Source organism: Cervus elaphus, chromosome 8 (genome assembly GCF_910594005.1).
Source record: "Cervus elaphus chromosome 8, mCerEla1.1, whole genome shotgun sequence".
NCBI classification, from domain to species: domain Eukaryota; kingdom Metazoa; phylum Chordata; class Mammalia; order Artiodactyla; family Cervidae; genus Cervus; species Cervus elaphus.
Genome location: NC_057822.1, coordinates 15,676,580 through 15,693,695, shown reverse-complemented (window position 1 = coordinate 15,693,695; position 17,116 = coordinate 15,676,580). Strand labels below are relative to the sequence as shown.

Sequence of the window (17,116 nt, the reverse complement as noted above, 5' to 3'; positions counted from 1 at the left end):
AGAGATCAGCCACTTCACTCATTATTGAAGGCAGAGTGCTGTCCCTGGAGGAGATGCTGCAGCCCTGTGGGGGGTGGAACTGGGCCACCAGGTGGGCAGGTGTGTTTTAGCTCTGTGGGGGAGATTTGTTTACATCGTCATTGCTGTCTGAGGGTGGAGTGGGCTGCACTCTTAAGTAGCGGTTTCTCAGGCACATCGGATGTGCAAGTGAAAGGTTGGACACACTCTGGGAAGACCTGGTGTGGGGAGGACTCTGCACAGTTAGACCAGGCAGGGTTTACAATCCCTTTCCCCCCAGAGTGGCGGCGAATCTGCCCTGTGTTTTTATTTTCTTGCATGTGTGCTCAATCATGTCTGACTCTTTTGCAGCTCCATGGACTGTAGCCCACCAGGCTTCTCTGCCCATGGGGTTCTCCCAGCAAGAATACTAGAGTGACTTGCCATTTCCTTCTCCACGTCTCTTCCCGACCCAGGGATCAAACCCACGTCTCTTGCATCTCCTGAAATGGCAGGCAGAGTCTTTACCACTAGTGCCACCTCATGTACCAGCCATGCACTCTATCTTTTCCTTGTTCTTTGTGCTGATTACAGAGGATGAGGGAGATACCTAAGTCAGGATCTCCTTCCAGTGGGGACGGGGGCTGCAGGGAGGGTGTAAGATGCCGTAGGAGACACCAGAGTTGGGAGGGGGGTAACCTGGTCTAGGTCAGTGGGAAAGCCTGCAGAGGGAGTGGGTTTTACACAGGGGTCTGCAGGACTGGTGGGGGTCATCAGGAAAAGAAACAGAACGCCCTGAAAGGGAGGTGATGAGTTTGAACAGTTTAAGAAGTTCCATGACAGTTCCTGGTACTCAAGGGCTTAGGGCCAGGAAAGTTGAACGTGCTCAAGGCAGACCCACATGATAACAGATTTTGTCACGCTTACTGCTTTGTGATGCAGTGACAGCACAGCATACAGAGAGGGGAGTGGAAGAAACAAGCCAAAGGGCAGAACGCTGGCAGGAGCCAGGCTAGTAAGACCTTAGAAGCCAGGACTGGGCTGCACGCTCAGGGGTGTGGGGGCCTGCAAGGTTTGTGCAGGGGGTAAAGGTGAACGCCAGTGACCCACATCTGGAAGGCCCTGGTCTCACTCCTGGTAAGGGACACCTGGTACTTTCCCATCTGTAACAGGCTTGACCTTTTCAGGTACTTAGGACAGTCACTCTGCCACTGCTAAAGATGACTGCAGACCAGTAGTGTGGAAAAGAATGGTTCGATCTCAGGGACTTGTAATTGAATAGGACTGGAGTTGATGGCTTAGAGGTGGTTCTGTAGTCAGTCCCTGTGATGAGAGGCTAAAGAGGTGGCTGTGGGAGCAGGGATGTGGCTGTGAGCAGCACCGGAAAAAGTCCCTGACGGGACTGCTGAATCCAGAGCCAAGAATGTGGCTTCTGCTCAATGAGAAGAGACAGGGAGGGACTTCCAGCTGTGACCCAGAGATGGAAACGTGGGCTGTGTTGGCTCGTCCTGGAGTTACCGCGTCAGTGGTTGCTGGCAGGGGCGGTCATAAAAGGGAGCAGAGGTTCTGGATCTGACCCAGTTTTGAATCCAGGGTTTATTGCGTTACTAGCCAGGTAACCTTGGACAAGTGACCTGGAACCTTTCTGAGCCTCAGATGACTCATCTGTGAAACACGGTTTATATGGCTATTGTCAAAGCTACATGAATGTGTGTGGAGCCCCTGGCACAAAATAGATATTAAGTAAATGGTCACCGCTATCCTTATCATTTTTATGATCATCATTTCAACATTACGTTCATGTAGTTGTTCTAGATTACAAAACACTTTCACATGTTCTCAGTGAAGTAGAAACAGATTTGAGCTCAACTCGCTCCCACAGAATGAGTTTTTGCAACCTTCCCCTGCCATAGCCCTGGTCACCCATACTGTCACGACATTAGCGTGTCTGCCAACCCCATTAGACTGTGGGCGCCTTAAACAGAGGGATTCTCTTACAGATGCCCAGTGCTGGAATAATCCTGTGGCTCCATTTCCGTGTATCCTGGGTCTGTGTAAGGAAGCCCTTGCTCATGACCAGAGCTCCTCAGAAATAGAGCAAGTGGCTTCAAGATGTGAGCTCCCCACTCTGGAGGGTTTGTCACGGGCTGCCTGACAGGGACATGTTGGGATGTGGCTGAACTCACTGGGAGGCCAGCTTAGAAGAGAAGGTCCTTAAGCCCCTGCCTCATGTTCTGTTAGCATTTTCAGTGGGTGGAGCGGCTCTGGTGTTCACTCAAGTTCATCCAAAGGGGCAGTCGTGGAAGTCTGGGAGCCCTGTGCACAGTGAGCCACACGGGGCTGGCCTTGGGAACTCTTCCATCCTCTGCTTCTGCAGCTCTTCAGAACTCTCAGGACTCACCTTAGCCCCAGCAGATGAAAGTTTTTAATGTAAAAAAAAAAAAATTAAGGAATACTTTTATATGGAAGACAGTACTTTTTGAAACGTCAAATTGGTCCTAGATGTTTTGGCAGCATATGCTACATAACCTTTTGGATTTATATTTTCTCTTTCATAGAACAAAAACTCAAGAGTTCTGCAAGTTCACATTATGTAAATATATGTGATAAAATATTTACTTAGGGTTTCCATAAAAAAAGGTCCAAAGGAGAGAATAAGAGAGCTCCTCTTTGCTGGTTTTAGAGACTCTTCTGGGAATCCCGAGAGAAATTTAAGCCTCTCAAATCTGTTTTGGTTGGCCCCCCGCATGTTTTATCTCCTGTAATGAGCTCTTTGTCAGTTTGTCAATTTTGACTAAGGACAGAAAGTTCATGTGTAGTAATAGCACACAGGCTGAATTTAAAATTATGGTTGGTATCATGATGTAATAATCCTCTCTCTCTTCCTTTAGTCAATATTTACCTGGTAGGCCAGTATATTACAACTCTGACTTCAAAAGAAGACACTTTATTTTACCTTCTCCCAGTGTTGGTTTTAGATACTGGTAATACGGAAATTGGGAGTTGAGCCGTCTGAGACGCTTGGCCACATTCTCTCTCGGCTGAATTCCTCGATCTTTGCAGGCAGATCTCTCTGCTCCTGGTGACCCAACAACACAGCTGCGAAGCTCACACAGGGAAGCGGCTGAACTTTGAGCCACACTGGTTTTCCTCAGCCGTCCAGACAGCCCCTTCCTCTGTGGGAAATAGGCCTGTTCTGTGATTCCCATAGCGGCCAATATTTCTTAGATGGACTTGGGTTTCCCCTAAAGTATTAATGTTACAGGACTGGGTGGAAAAACCTGATGCTGCCCTGTAGGAGGGTGGGCCCCGAGTGTGAGACAGATGAGAGTGGGGAATCTTAAATTCTTTTCTTTCCCTGAACCTCTTATTTAAACCACCCCAAGTTTAAACACTTTTCCATTATGAAAAATTGAAAGAAAAATCCTCCCCCAGTGAAGAAGAAATAAGGGAACAGTAAATAGCTACAACAGCAAGGAGATCAAACCCTTCAATCCTAAAGGAAATCAACCTAAATATTCATTGGAAGGATCGATGCTGAAGCTGAAGCTCCAATACTTTGGCCACCTGCTGCAAAGAACTGACTCATTGGAAAAGACCCTGATGCTGGGAAGGATTGAAGGCAGGAGGAGAAGGGGACGGCAGAGGATGAGATGGTTGGATGGCATCACCGACTCGAAGAACATGAGTTTGAGCAAGCTCTGGGAGTTGGTGATGGACAGGGAAGCCTGGCGTGTTGCAGCCCATGGGGTCACAAAGAGTTGGACACGACTGAACTGAACTGAAATAGCTACACAGTTTGCAGCTAAAATGTGAGATACCTTAAGACTGATTATCCAGGTAAAGCAGAAGAAAAAGTGGTGACATGTTAGTGAGCTCCTCTGAGTCAGCTTGGCTACAGGCATGGTTATTTTAGTGAGTCGTAAGCAAAAGCAAATTGATCAACATGTGAACTTCCAAGTCTACAGGTAGGCTGGTTTCATGTTCAGCTGTGCCCTCAAGTTCAAACAAGGCCATCGTGCGTCTCCCTGTGATTCTCAGCCCTCTTGTTTTCTCTCTCGGCATAATTATGGAGCAAAGATGTTTCCTTGACAGCTTCAGACTTATTGTCCAGAGTCTGGGGAGAGAGGGACCCTCTTTTCTGAAGTCCATATCAACCCCTGAAAACAGGCTCAGACAGAGAATAGACTTATGGACATGGGGAGAGGGGAGGAGAGGGGGAGATGTATGGAAAGAGTAACATGGAAACTTACATGACCATATGTAACATAGATAGCCAACAGGATTTGCTGTATGGCTCAGGAAACTCAAACAGGGGCTCTGTATCAACCTAGACGGGAGGAATGGGGAGGGAGAAGGGAGGGAGTTTCAAAAGGGAAGGTATATATGTATACCTATGGCTGATTCATGTTGAGGTTTGACAGAAAATGGCAGAATTCTGTAAAGCAATTATCCGTCAAAAAAATTAATTAAAAAAAAAACAGGCTCAGAGTAAATCTACTTGGGTCACATGCCTATGCCTAGACCAGTCACTATGAACCGGAATGGGGTTTAGTGGAATTCCATCAAGCACATATTTAAATGATAAGCAGTTCCCCTCTGTGCTTGTATCATCGGTGTGCTTCTGTCTGCCCATGCTGCTCACTGTCTCCAAGCCAAGGGCCATTTCACAGGTGCGCTCTTTTTCATATTCTGTCCATTCTCTGCATTTTCACGTGTCCATGTTGGTGTGTATGTGTATAATCACATATACTATATCTGATAGATGATGTAGGGGATGTTCAAGAGTAAATCCTAAATGTATACCCTAACTAGCCAAGCTCACTTTGATGCAGTTCCCACCAGCCTGAGTCCTCGGACTAGGACTCTGGTAGAACTGATAGAGCAGGCAGGACCTGCTGAAAAAGCAACTCCTCCAGGAAGGGAACAGGCAATTCTAAAAGGGAAAGAAAGTAGGTCTTTTACCAGAACAGGAAAGACAACAGGCCAACACACTAATTGTTGATTCATTCACTCAGGAAGTATTTATTGAGTGCCTACCATGTCAGGGACTTTCCTGGTGGCTCAGATGGTAAAATCGTCTGCCTACAATGTGGGAGACCCAGGTTTGATCCCTGGGTCAGGAAGATCCCCTGGAGAAGGAAATGGCAACCCACTCCAGTACTCTTGTCTGGAAAATCCCATGGACAAAGGAGCGTGGTAGGCTATAGTTCACGGGGTTGCAAAGAGTAGGACTTGACTGAGTGACTTCCCTTTCACTTTCACCATGTCAGGCATTCTTCTAGGCACTGGGCCTGCAGCCCTGGACTTGACACTAAAGGCACTGCCTTATTGGAGCCTTCACTGTAGGGGCAGACGATGAACACAGGAGCCAGTAAGGATGTGCTGTGGTGTCTGGGAGTGATGATAGCTCTGAAAAGAAGACCACAATAAGCATCTTCAGCTATGGGTTAGGTACTGTAGCAGTGCAGGTGGGGGAAATCAGGTCAGAGCATCTCGTCTTGTTCTGGGATTCTGTCTCCATCGACCCTTACATGGTAAGAAGGATTTTGGTGGGCAAATCCTGTTGCAATTATTATCCCAAGTGTAAGAAAAAGCATGAGCCAAGCAAGCATCCGTATGAAATGAGGTAAGATACATTCTGGGAATGGGAAGAGGTTTCCCACGACGTCTGCGTAGAGAGTGCGTGGAAGGTGAGCTGTAAGGCTGGCAAGGTGGATTGAGGCGAGCCTGTGCAAGGGCATGAGTAAGAGGCTCGACATCACTGGACCTGTGGTTCCGACAGGTATTAGCAGCAGTGTGGAGGGTGGGGTGGGGGGAAGGGTGAAATCAGGTAGAAAGGCCAGCCCTGGGGCTGAGTGAAGGCTGGCATAGACCGAAGGGGCAGTGCTTTCAGAGGCTTTAGGGCCTAATTCCTTCTGGTGAGCTGAAAGGATTCATTCATCATCCAAAGTGAGTCTTCTTCTGCAAGTGTACTGATGTTTATTCAAAGACAAAGAAAACTTTAGCAGTGATAAACATCTTGTAAAAATGGTTAGTGTTGTCTATTCAGGATAAAAAAAAAATCTCATCTGTTGGACTCCAGTGAGGAAAGTAACCCTAGCGCACACCCCAGAGGGTCGGTGGAGAGCCTGAAGGCGGCAGCCTGGGCTCCATGCCTCCTGACCTCGGAGAGCGACCTGCCTTCTCGGAGTAGATTCCCAGGAGGGGTCACCCTGACCTTCGGTTCCAGGCTGATCAACCTTCTTGTGCATTTACAGGCAACTTTGAAGTGGGCGTGCACATTGCTGATGTCAGTTACTTTGTTCCTGAAGGATCCAGTCTGGATAAAGTGGCTGCTGAGAGAGCTACGAGTGTCTACTTGGTTCAGAAGGTAAAAATCAGTCTCTAGTTTCTTGGGTTGAAAAACGTGCTTCTATTATGTTATCTTCCTTTGTTTGTTTGTCCTTAAAAAAATCATGAGGAACAGCTCCTGTGTGCTCTGCTCACTCTGGAAATGCCCCACCACTGGGGTCCCAGGAGCCTGAGCCCGTGCTCGTATCATGAGTGGGCCATGGCCATAGGACTTAGCCTAGGATGTCTAGTATTTACCAAGTTCCTCTTACATGCCCAACTTGTCTACCCCAATCACTGACCCCCCTCAGAAGGGAAAGGACAAATATTAACTCAGGTGGACCACAGACCTAAAGGGAAGGACTCGTGTCATCGTGGCAACGTGAAGGGTGGCAGTGGATCTTTTTAAGAGGCAGTACTCTAGTGGGTTGTTTTTTACTTGGTAGAGACCTTAAAACTGTCACTGATGATTTCATGTCAGTTTTCCTGCATGGCCCTGTGGCACCACCGTGCCCACCGCCTCCCCATCACATCATTTCCAAGATTATGCCATCTGCCAAGGGTGTATTCAGACACAAAGACAGAGGAGCCACATTCCAAACGCGTTATTGGCGTGGGGCCCAAGGCCTGTAAGTTCGCCCCGCTATTATAGTATACATTCCTTTCAAGTCTGAAACCAAGGCTCTGTACAAATAGAGGCATTAGCTGTGTCACTGGTTTCTTAGCTTCTCTCTCTTGTCTCTGGAGCCCACTTTGGCCAGAGTTGCTGCAGCTTCAACATGGCTGTCATCCGAGGTTGTCACCTTGGATGATGGTGATATTATATACTCTATCATTCCTCAGTCCCAGGGCCTTCTGGAGCTATGCTCTGAGGCCCGAGCACCTCAGCCATACCTGGCAGCATGTGTGGCATATGAACAATAGACTTTCAGACATGTCCCTGGCCAGGTTCCAATAAGCCATGTCATTTGGCCTGTGAGTGCCCCAGCCGTCTGCTAGCAGTAAGAATCTCTGCTGGGCAGAAGGGTTGTTACGTAGTAGAATCCTCATTCATTTCCCCAACCCAGTCCTGTACAGTCCAGCACTCCAATCCCCTTACTCACATGGTCTTGGATAACTTATACCAGCAGTCTCCATGCCAACCCCTAGAGGGGTACATTCTAGAATCCCTGGACTCCAGTTTCAGCACGTGCCTGTGTTGTGCCCACAAAGGTGCTGGCAGTTCTAGAACAGGAGTCCTCAGGGACAATCCAAAATTTCCTAGGATGTCTAATATTTACCAAGTTCCTCTCACATGTCCAGCTTGTCCACCCCAATCACTGACACCCTCAGAAGGGAAAGGACAAAAATTAACTCAAATGGACCACAGACCTAAATATGAAATGTGAAACTATAAAACTCCTACAAGATAACACTGGAGAAGACTTAGATGCCCTTAGTTTGGCAATGACCTTTTTGATGCAATACCAAAGGCACACCTCTGAAAGAAAGAATCGATAAGCTAGGCTTAATTAAAACTAAAAATCTATGCTCAGCAAAAGACACTGTCAAGAAAATTGGACATCTGGTTTCTTCAGGTGTTCAACTTTGCCTGCCATTTATACTAGGTGCTCAGAACCACCATGTAGGTGTTTTCTGCTGTTCCAGATATGAGAATACTGAAAGAGAGGGGGATGGAGTTGATTATTGAGCTGTGAAATTCTGGGTCAGATGCTGCATAATCATTCAGACTCAGTTAAAATTAACAGTGTGTTATCAGTGACAGGTAACCTCTAGGCATAGTGATACTAAAAGACCCAGAACCTTCAGTCACCCCTCAGTGGGAATGGAAAGCTGTATCCTCATCTGAACAGGAGGTGTTCTACCCCAAAGACTTAGCTTATGTCCAAGCATCCACGCCCCTCTCTGGCCTCTGTGGTCTGTTCAAACCTAAATGTGATGTTTGAGGACTTCTGTGTGACCCCCATCCCACACGATGTCTATGACACCTGTGCCCAAGCCATGGGCAGGTATAGGTGGCTTAAGAGAATGCAGCCCGAATGCGCTACCCACACAATTCACTGAACATCAGCACGTGAGGCTTGCCGCCTGACCTCCCCTCCCGTGGCTGTGAAACCTGAGCCATCACCATTCCATTTCTATCCATGTGAATGGACAGTGCTGGCCCTCAGTGTGTGTCTGTGTCTTTGGAGGGTCTACTCAACATTTTTCAAGTTCATATTCCATTCGATGTTCACTCACAACCAAATAAGACCTATCAACTGGGACCAGAAGAAGTATTGTAATTGTGACACCCATTTCTACTGATGACATTCCTTGCCCACAGTTTCCTCATGCCTTTATTCAATATCCTCATTCATAGTAGCCTCAATTTCTGAGCTTCCCCAGTATAGGGTAGCCCACTAGTACCTAAGGAGCCATGAGTTACTTTGGAGGATATTGCATTTCTGATAGGCTGACCTGGAGTGAGAAATATATCAAGTCTGGGTCTCATAAGGCATACATTCAGAGTTATGGACCGAATGTTTGTTTCCCTCTCAAACTCGTGTGTTGAAATCCTAATCCCTAATGTGATGATCTTAGGAGGTGGGGCCTTTGGGAGGTGATTGGGCCATCAGGGTGTAGTCCTCATGAATGAGATTAGTGCCCTTATAGGAAGAGAGCCCAGAGAGCTTTCTCATCACCATATGAGGATCCTGCAGGAAGGTGTCATCCCTGAACCAGGAAACGGGTCCTCACTAGACATTGAATCTGCTATCACCTTGATCTTAGATGTCCCAGCCCCCAGAACAGTGAGAAATTAGTGTGTTGTTTAAGCCACCCGGTCTGTGATATTTTTATTATAGCAATCTGAATGTGATAAGATAGGCAGAATCTTTTAAAGTTGAATGTATAAATATACTTTGTGGCCTGACAGTTTTACTTCTAGTTACATACTTAACAGAAATGCACGCACGTGTTAGAAGGAAAATGTATGAGAGTATTTGTAGCAATGCTATTAAAAGTAGCCGAAAAACTAGAAACTATTCAGTACCATCAGCTGGAGGATGAACAGATAAATGTGTGGTGTAGGCACTCAGTGGGCTGCTGCGCAGTGTGAGAGTGAATGAATGACGGCTCCACACGCAGACACAGCGGGGAGAGGAACCAGACCGCAGAGCACACCCTATGTGAGTCCGTTTACGTAAAGTTCAAAACAAGCAAAGCAAGAAGTCAGGACAGTGATGGTGCTCAGCCGCTTCAGTCGTGTCCAACTCTTTGTGACCCCATGGACCTCAGCCCGCCAGCTTCGTCTGTCCACAGGGTTCTCCAGGCAAGAGTACTGGAGTGGGTTACCATGCCCTTCTCCACAAGATAGTGATTACCCTTGAGGAAGGGGGCCCATCTGGTGGGGACGTCTTATGATTCTTGGTCTGGGCCTGTGAGTGTTCAGTTTGTGAAAATGCTTCAAGCTCTTCCTTATGAATTGTGCATGGGTGTGTGTGTGTGTGTGTTGAAATCTTTTCTCTTCTGAAGCTTGTTGGGGTGACTTTCAGCATTCCACTCTGGCTCCTTTTAGTGTATGCAAGCAGCCTACTCAGGCAAAGGAACCAACCTCAAAATCCAAGACCCCCACTCAGACTTGGTCCTCCTGAGAACACAGCTCTGATGTTTGTACCTTGACAACACTTACCATAACCTCAGGTTGGAGACATCCCGTCTACGTCTCCTGCCCAGAAATGCAGTAGGCTCAATCTAGCCTTTGTCTGGCCCAGAGCCTTACTTAGGGAAGGGAGATGAGACTTTAAAACCCCTTTTATCTGCAAAAACTATAACGTTGTGATGGAAAGAGAAATAGAGGTAGCAGTCAGACTCCATGAAGTGAATAAATGTGAAATGTTCTTCCCCTATAGATTCAAATGTTTAAGAAATTTCAACCCAACTAGAAGTTCTTATTCCAAGCAGATGGCTTTCTCTTATCTAGCAGCCGCACTCTCCTTTTTATAGCCAGGAATTACATTTCAAATTCAGAAAATGAAAATTGAGTTAAGTAACTAATCAGCCTGTTTCCTTTGCTCTTCTCTTTCCTTTGGTTTTGTGACTGTCACCATTCTAGCATTTCTCTCTGGGACTGCAGAGTTGGGGCTTTTTGACCCTGAAAGGCCAGGAACTGAGTGGAGGGAGGACCTGGTGCTCCCGAGTAGCAAGCAGCTCCTGCTGCCGGGCCCTGCCCCCAAGCTTGGCATTCGTGAGTGGTGCCGGCCCGAAGCCTTGGGCAGCAGCAGCTGTGTGTTCTGATTCCTTTGAACCACTGCTCTGACCTTTCTTCCTACTCATTTGTGTTTCTTAAAGGACTGTGTCCAGGAACTTTTCTGCTGTTTTCACTTGACTTTGCCTATAAAAGTCTGCTTCAAAGCTGCTGCTCTCCCCACCCCCCACCCAGGTTCCCTCTGTCTCATTTGGCAGAATCGTTTCTCTCTCTCTCTCTGTCTCTTGTTCATCAGACGGGGGCGGAGTGTGTGTGTGTTGGGGGGTGGCGGGGCGGGGATGCCCGTTGATTTCTCATCTGTAGGGAAGGTGGCATCAGTCTCTTTTCATTCTGCGTTACTCACCTATGAGTAACTGACGTCAGCATTATAGTCTAAGCTTGATTTGGGAGGTTCTCCCATAGGTTAGGATAGTAGACAGTGAAACAGATCTTGTGTCCAGATACCATGTTACTGTCCAGATTAGCATCATGCATGTGCATTCTAAGTTGCTTCAGTTGTGTCTGACTCTTTGTGACCCTATGGCCCTGTAGCCTGCCAGGCTCCATGGGGAGTCCATGGGGATTTTCCAGGCAAGAATACTGAAGTGGGTTGCCACACCCTCCTTTAGAGGATCTTCCCGACCCAGGGATCAAACCCATGTCTCTTATGTCTCCTGCATTGGCAGGTGGATTCTTTACCACTGGCGCCACCTGGGAAGCCCCAAATATCATCTTACTATGTTATACATGAAATTCTTTTTGTTGGAATTTTACTCACACTAATACATATTTAGTTACTCCTTAACATTAGGGTGCACTTAGAAGAAAAGATAAATTTGTTTATTGTATTTAAATCCTGTGAAAAAGCACTCTTTTTGACAAAAGGTAGATATCTGTTAGGATAGGGGACACCTGTCTACCTCAGCTTAGTCTTGTCCTGCTCAGAAGGATATGACATCTAGTTACTTAATATCCCCAAGCTATCTTCTCTGAGAGAGAAATAATAAGGTAATAATAGAATTTAAGGTAATGTTTAAAAAATAAATGAATAAGTTTTTAAAATAAAACCTAAACAGTTGAAACCTAAACCTAAATTTTCTGCCTGTTGGCTCAAGTACTTGTGTTATTTTAGGTGTGAAACAGCTCAAATGAAAGTTTGCCCATAAATCTCTACGATATTTTATTGGTACTGCTTTATAATAGAGATCAAAGATGGGGATTGGAAGCCCGTCTTAATATGGAGTCCAAAGAGTTTTAAGATGTTCCTTTATGACCCCAGCAGGTTGTCAGAGTGTTGATGTTTTGTTAATGTCAAACTGTGGAGCAAAGAGTTGATCAAATTCAGAATTCACGGAAGTGTTGATATGAAAAAGAAAACTCTTTAAGCAGAGATGTTGGCTGGCAGATGAATTATCTCTTTGTTGTAAGTCATTTCAGCCTGTGAGTGGGGAGCTAGCTGAATGTACTTTATCATTAAAACCTCGAAGTCCTCAGAGAACAGGAGGAAAAACTCACCAAGTTCTCAGGCTCGGATAGCCAGTGGGTACTGCAGATGGGAGGGAGTTTTGGGAGCCGGCAGAGGCCTGGGCGAAAGGGGCAGAAGAGGGCCCTGAAGCCTGCCCCCACCCTCTGGTGCTGGAGAACCCCCAGTGGGTGTTGCCGCCTGGCCCCTGTGAGCTGTCGTGACCCCGTATCGCGGCTAGTCCCTCCTGTTCCTTTTTTCCTAGATGATTGATTCTTCCCCCTCTGTGGCCCTTTCCGCTGGTCACAGGGCTGTCCTGGCTAACCTGTTGCTGAACTTGGCCAGCCTGCCCGCTGTGGCTTTAGCAGATGTTTCTGCTCTGTGAGGCTAACAGAAGATTTTATAGTCTTGATGGTACCCCCACCCAGCTGCCTTGGGCAATTTACCTAAATGATCAATTTCTCTCCACTCTCCTAAGCCCTGGTCCACAATGCTTAGAAAGTCAGCATAGGATCTTCAGTGTCCTTTTTTCCTGTGACTGGCTTTTAAGATCTGCCTTGACCCAGCTTTGATTCTGGCCCTGAAACAGGCGTAAGAAGACTTAGCACCCTTTAAGCCCCTTTCCTTTTCTGCTGCCTGAAGTGTCACCAGTTAGCATTTATTGAGTACTAGCTGTGTACCAGGTCTGTAAAGACAAGAGAGAGGCTGATCTTGCCCTGGGGTAGTCAGGGGAAGTAGGCAGGGAACAGTGACAATACCCTGGACTACCTGTGGGTACAGAAGTGCTCTGTGGTGAGGAAGCATCAGAGGAGAGAGAAACTGTCTCTCCCTGGATTGGTGGTGGCAGAAGAGCCCTTTTCAAGAGCCAGGAAGGCTTCATCAGTTGATTTTTGAGCATGTTTCAAATTGTGAGTAGAAAATTCCTTGGTAGACAAAAGTGGTTGGAGAGAGCATCTCAATTAGAGTTTAGAGAATGCATGGAACATCCAAGGAACAGTATATAGTTTGGAATTGCTGGGGTATGAACTGCAGGGGGAGCCAAGAGATGACGTTTCAAAGGCAGACCAGGGAGCTTGGGTTTCATCTTGAGGTCAAGCAAGGAAGTGACATCGTCTCCTTTGACTAAGATAGAAAATCACCTTAGCCACTGTGTGGTTGAGGAACAGTGAGACCAGAGCAGAAAGGTACTTATCTGTACTAGGGCCCCTCCCCTCAGTCATGGGCCCTTGAGGCTTTGAGTAACCACCCCAAAACAGAGAGAGATCTTTGCTCACAGAATCATTGGCAAGTTGAGCACCGTGGTGGTGTCCAACTGGACCCCAGAGAATAGAGCAGTAGATGTCTTCAGCCTGGTGGTTGAGGAACATCCTGAACAAGGAGCATTCACATCCACCCCCAGACTCATCTCCTCCCAATCTATCAATCACATTCCATGGCAGACCAGGGCCAGTTACGTGGGAGAGGTTAGCATCCCTTGTCAGCTCTGCTGTCTCTTTGGAGATGCGTTCTGGGCCCTCTGCCGGCTTCCTCTTGAGAGCTCCTGGCTGCTGAACATGGAGGGTACAGGCTCGTACTGAAGACCTTTTGGCCTTCATGATGATGTTTGGTCCTTTGCTCATTAGTGGGACGAGCAGAAAAATAAAATTTCTGAATTCAGCTCATCAGCCATTGGGGGAGATAAAGACAATGCATCCCAATGTAAATAGGATTGCAGATTATCACTGGGTGGAATTTAGTAAGAAGATTTGAAAGTCTGGAAAATGATACGGAAATCTTACCCAGAGTAATTTCAACTCTCGAACTCTGCTGCTGGTTTAGGACACTTAGGATATGTCCCAAGACAGACGAAGGTTCCACACTTGAACAGCAGAAGAGGGAGAGGAAAAGACTCCTTAGAGAGATTTCCAATGCACAACCTGTGGGACTTGGAGCTGATTGGGTGGAGTAGGGGAGGGAGGGGGGGGAACCCGCTCCTCACGGTGATTTTCTCCATCACCGCTCAGCCAGGACCTGCGCAAGACTGTCAGAGGGCTTGTGGGTCTGTAGATTTGGGACAGGGAAAGTGAGAGCATTTGAGAACTTAGAAGGAACTCTCCACATGGGCCACACTGAGTAATGAAACTAAAAAAGACACTGGGGAAAACTCTCCAGGGATGAGGGATGCCTATGCGTTCGCAAGATGCTGGTGATGGTCAGCGGTTTTTCACCTGCTTGAGAACTCACTTTTCTTTTCCAGTTAGACATTGTGTTCTGTACTTAGCACCCTACCCCAGGGGCTCTCCAGGACCGCGGCAGGTCTCAAGTAGCCAACAAGTGTGGGGACCACTATGCCGTCTAGGCGAGTCTCCCCTGAAATAACAGAACTGCTGTGTGCAGAAGCCACTTTTCAGAGTGGCTCTCTGTCTCTCAGCCTCCCTCCCACAGGGATCCCTGGTGTGCTGTGCACTTCACACGTGTGCCATGTGTCACGGGGCAGTCCCAGTGACACCAGCAGAGAACGGGCCCAGTTTATGAGAGGCCCTGACACGCCAAACCATAGATGTAATCGTGACAACTTCATTCCTTTTCTTCTGGGAAATAACTGTCTACTTACAAAACTGTATGGACATAAAGATTGTTTTCTCAGAAGTCCATCTGAATCCTGCCCTAAGATCTAGTGAAAGCTTATTGAAAGGAAATACCCTTTAAAAATTAGGCATAATTATACTACCCCAAAAGTTTTAATGTTTAGCTTGTTTTCATCTGTGTAAGACATAGGATATCAAGCAGTGTTTATAACCTTGGGCAGCTGCTGAGTGTACCAATACTTTTTAAGAGAGAATAGCCAAAACAGTTTAATAACAACAACAATAATAATAATAATGTGTGCTCAGTTGTGTTCAACCCTTTGCATCTCCAGGGACAGTAGTCTACCAGGCCCCTCTGTCCATGGGGTTTTCCAGGCAAGAATACTGGATTGGGTTGCCATTTCCTTCTCCAGGGAATCTTCCCGACCCTGGGATCCAACCCTGGCCTCCTGCACTGGCAAGTGGATTCTTTACTACTAGCACCACCTGGGAAGCAGGCTTATCATATACTTAAAATACTAGCTGCCTATCAACTTGTTAAGTACAGATGTTTAAGTGGAAGTTTACTATGTATTTCATAGAATGTTTCATGTGATAATGATAAACAGTTTACATAGGAAAAAATAGGTGGTTTGTTTTCTGGTCGAAAGTCAGTCATTCATTTATAAACTGAAAGTGCCTGCTGTGTGTCAAAGCACTGGACAGAGAGACAGAAACAGTACAGTCCTCATTCCTGAAGATTCCGTGGTCTATTGGAGCGGAGAGTCACATAAAGGAGCAATTAGGCTGAGAGCAAGAGTTGTAGATCGGTCATGAGAGCGCAGGGGGATACAATGAGTGACAGTTTATAACCACCTCAAGTCCTTTTGGAAAGAACAGGAGCAGGTAGGAGGGAGTTATAAAACACAGTGCCTAGTCCCCCTGGGGGAATCTGAATAACTGTTTCAGAGATGCTGATGAGCTGAATCTTAAAGGATGTACAAAAAGTTGGCCAGATGCGAAACTCTCAGAAAGGTGCTCCAGAAAGAGGGAACCACAGGTGCATGAGTGGAGCAGCAAGCAGGCCCAGGTGGCTCTGGTTACTAGAGGGGGGCCCAAGGCAAAGGCTGACAAAGAAGGAAGGTCCCCTTAGGGGACCGAAGGACCTGGCAGAATGTGGGATGGCCAGTGAGCACACTTTGAGCATCTCCAATACTGGTTTACTAATGAGAGAGCCAAGACTCAAAGAATTACACTAGGTTTCCCAAATCACACAGTGTTAAGACCCCCTATGTCTGTCTCTTTTGTTTTTCTAGTGGTAAAGGCCTTTTTGCAAATCAAATCTTAACCCCAATCTCCAATATGTAAAAATAGATCAGGTTGTATTTTATTAACATAAACTTTTTCCACATTTAAATGTGTAGCAACCTTACACCAGTCACAGTGACTGTCAAAGATTTATAACAGTTATGAGATCAAGTAATGAAAACCCGTGGCCTTCTTTTTATAAACTCTTCTGTTTTTGTAATAAATTTAAGTTTACAGAAACGTTGCAAAGATAGTACAGAGAGATCCCGTATACCACACACCCAGCTTCCCCCACCCCTTGCTAAGGTCTGACATTACCATGGTACATTTGTCATAACTGAAAAGTTGACATTGGAACATTGCTATTAACTAAATCCATACTTTATTTGGATTTCCCCAGTCTTTCCACCAATTATCTTTCTGTTCCAGGGTTCAGTCCAGGGTACCACGTTGCATTTAGTTGCAATGACTTTCTTTTCACAAACACTAAAACACAAAGTCAGGAAATATGTTACATTCTCAGATGTTCAGCTGTATGATTGAAAAAAGATACTGCTTTGAACACTTAGAAGAAATACTAACTATCTGTAAAAAAGGTACTAACCTCTGGACTGCAAGCGTGCAGGGCGAGCAGCTTGCTACTGAAATGCTATACTGTGCTTAGTCGCTCAGTCATGTCTGACTCTTTTTGACCTCATGGACTATAGCCTGCCAGGCTCCTCTGTCCATGGGATTCTCCAAGTAAGAATACTGGAGTGGGTTGCCATGCCCTCCTCCAAGGGATCTTCCCAACCGAGGAATGGAACCCAGGTTTCTCACATTGCAGGCAGATTCTTTACCATCTGAGCCACCAGGGAAGCCCAAGAACAGTGGAGTGGGTAGCCTGTCCCTTCTCCAGGGGCTCTTCCCAACCCAGGAATTGGAACCGGGGTCTCCTGCATTGCAGGTGGATTCTTTACCAGCTGAGCTACCAGTTGGTATAATTGTCTGGTAATGCAGTGCAGAGAAGAACCCAATAATGCACACTCAACAAACTCGATTTACTCTATTTTACTCAGCTTGGGCCACCATACAGTATACCACAGACTGAGCAGCTTAACAAACATTCATTTATTTTTCACAGTTCTGAAGGCTGGAAGTCCTAGAGGAAGGTGCTGGCCAGTTTGGTTCCTAGTGAGGAATCTCTTCCTGGCTTCTGTAGGGCTGTGTCTTCACAAGGCTTTCTTTCTGTGTGTGTGGCAG

General features: G+C 46.6%; 1 protein-coding gene across 4 annotated transcripts in view; it reads left to right on the top strand.

Moving 5' to 3' along the window:
* The window catches only part of DIS3L2 (DIS3 like 3'-5' exoribonuclease 2), a 353,242-nt gene that overhangs the window by 227,106 nt on the left and 109,020 nt on the right, over positions 1-17,116 (top strand). For all 4 annotated transcript variants that reach the window (XM_043909686.1, XM_043909689.1, XM_043909687.1 and 1 more), the window contains exon 11: positions 6,258-6,370. In XM_043909686.1, the coding sequence (XP_043765621.1) occupies positions 6,258-6,370 (113 nt within the window). The remainder of the gene's footprint in view (positions 1-6,257; positions 6,371-17,116) is intronic.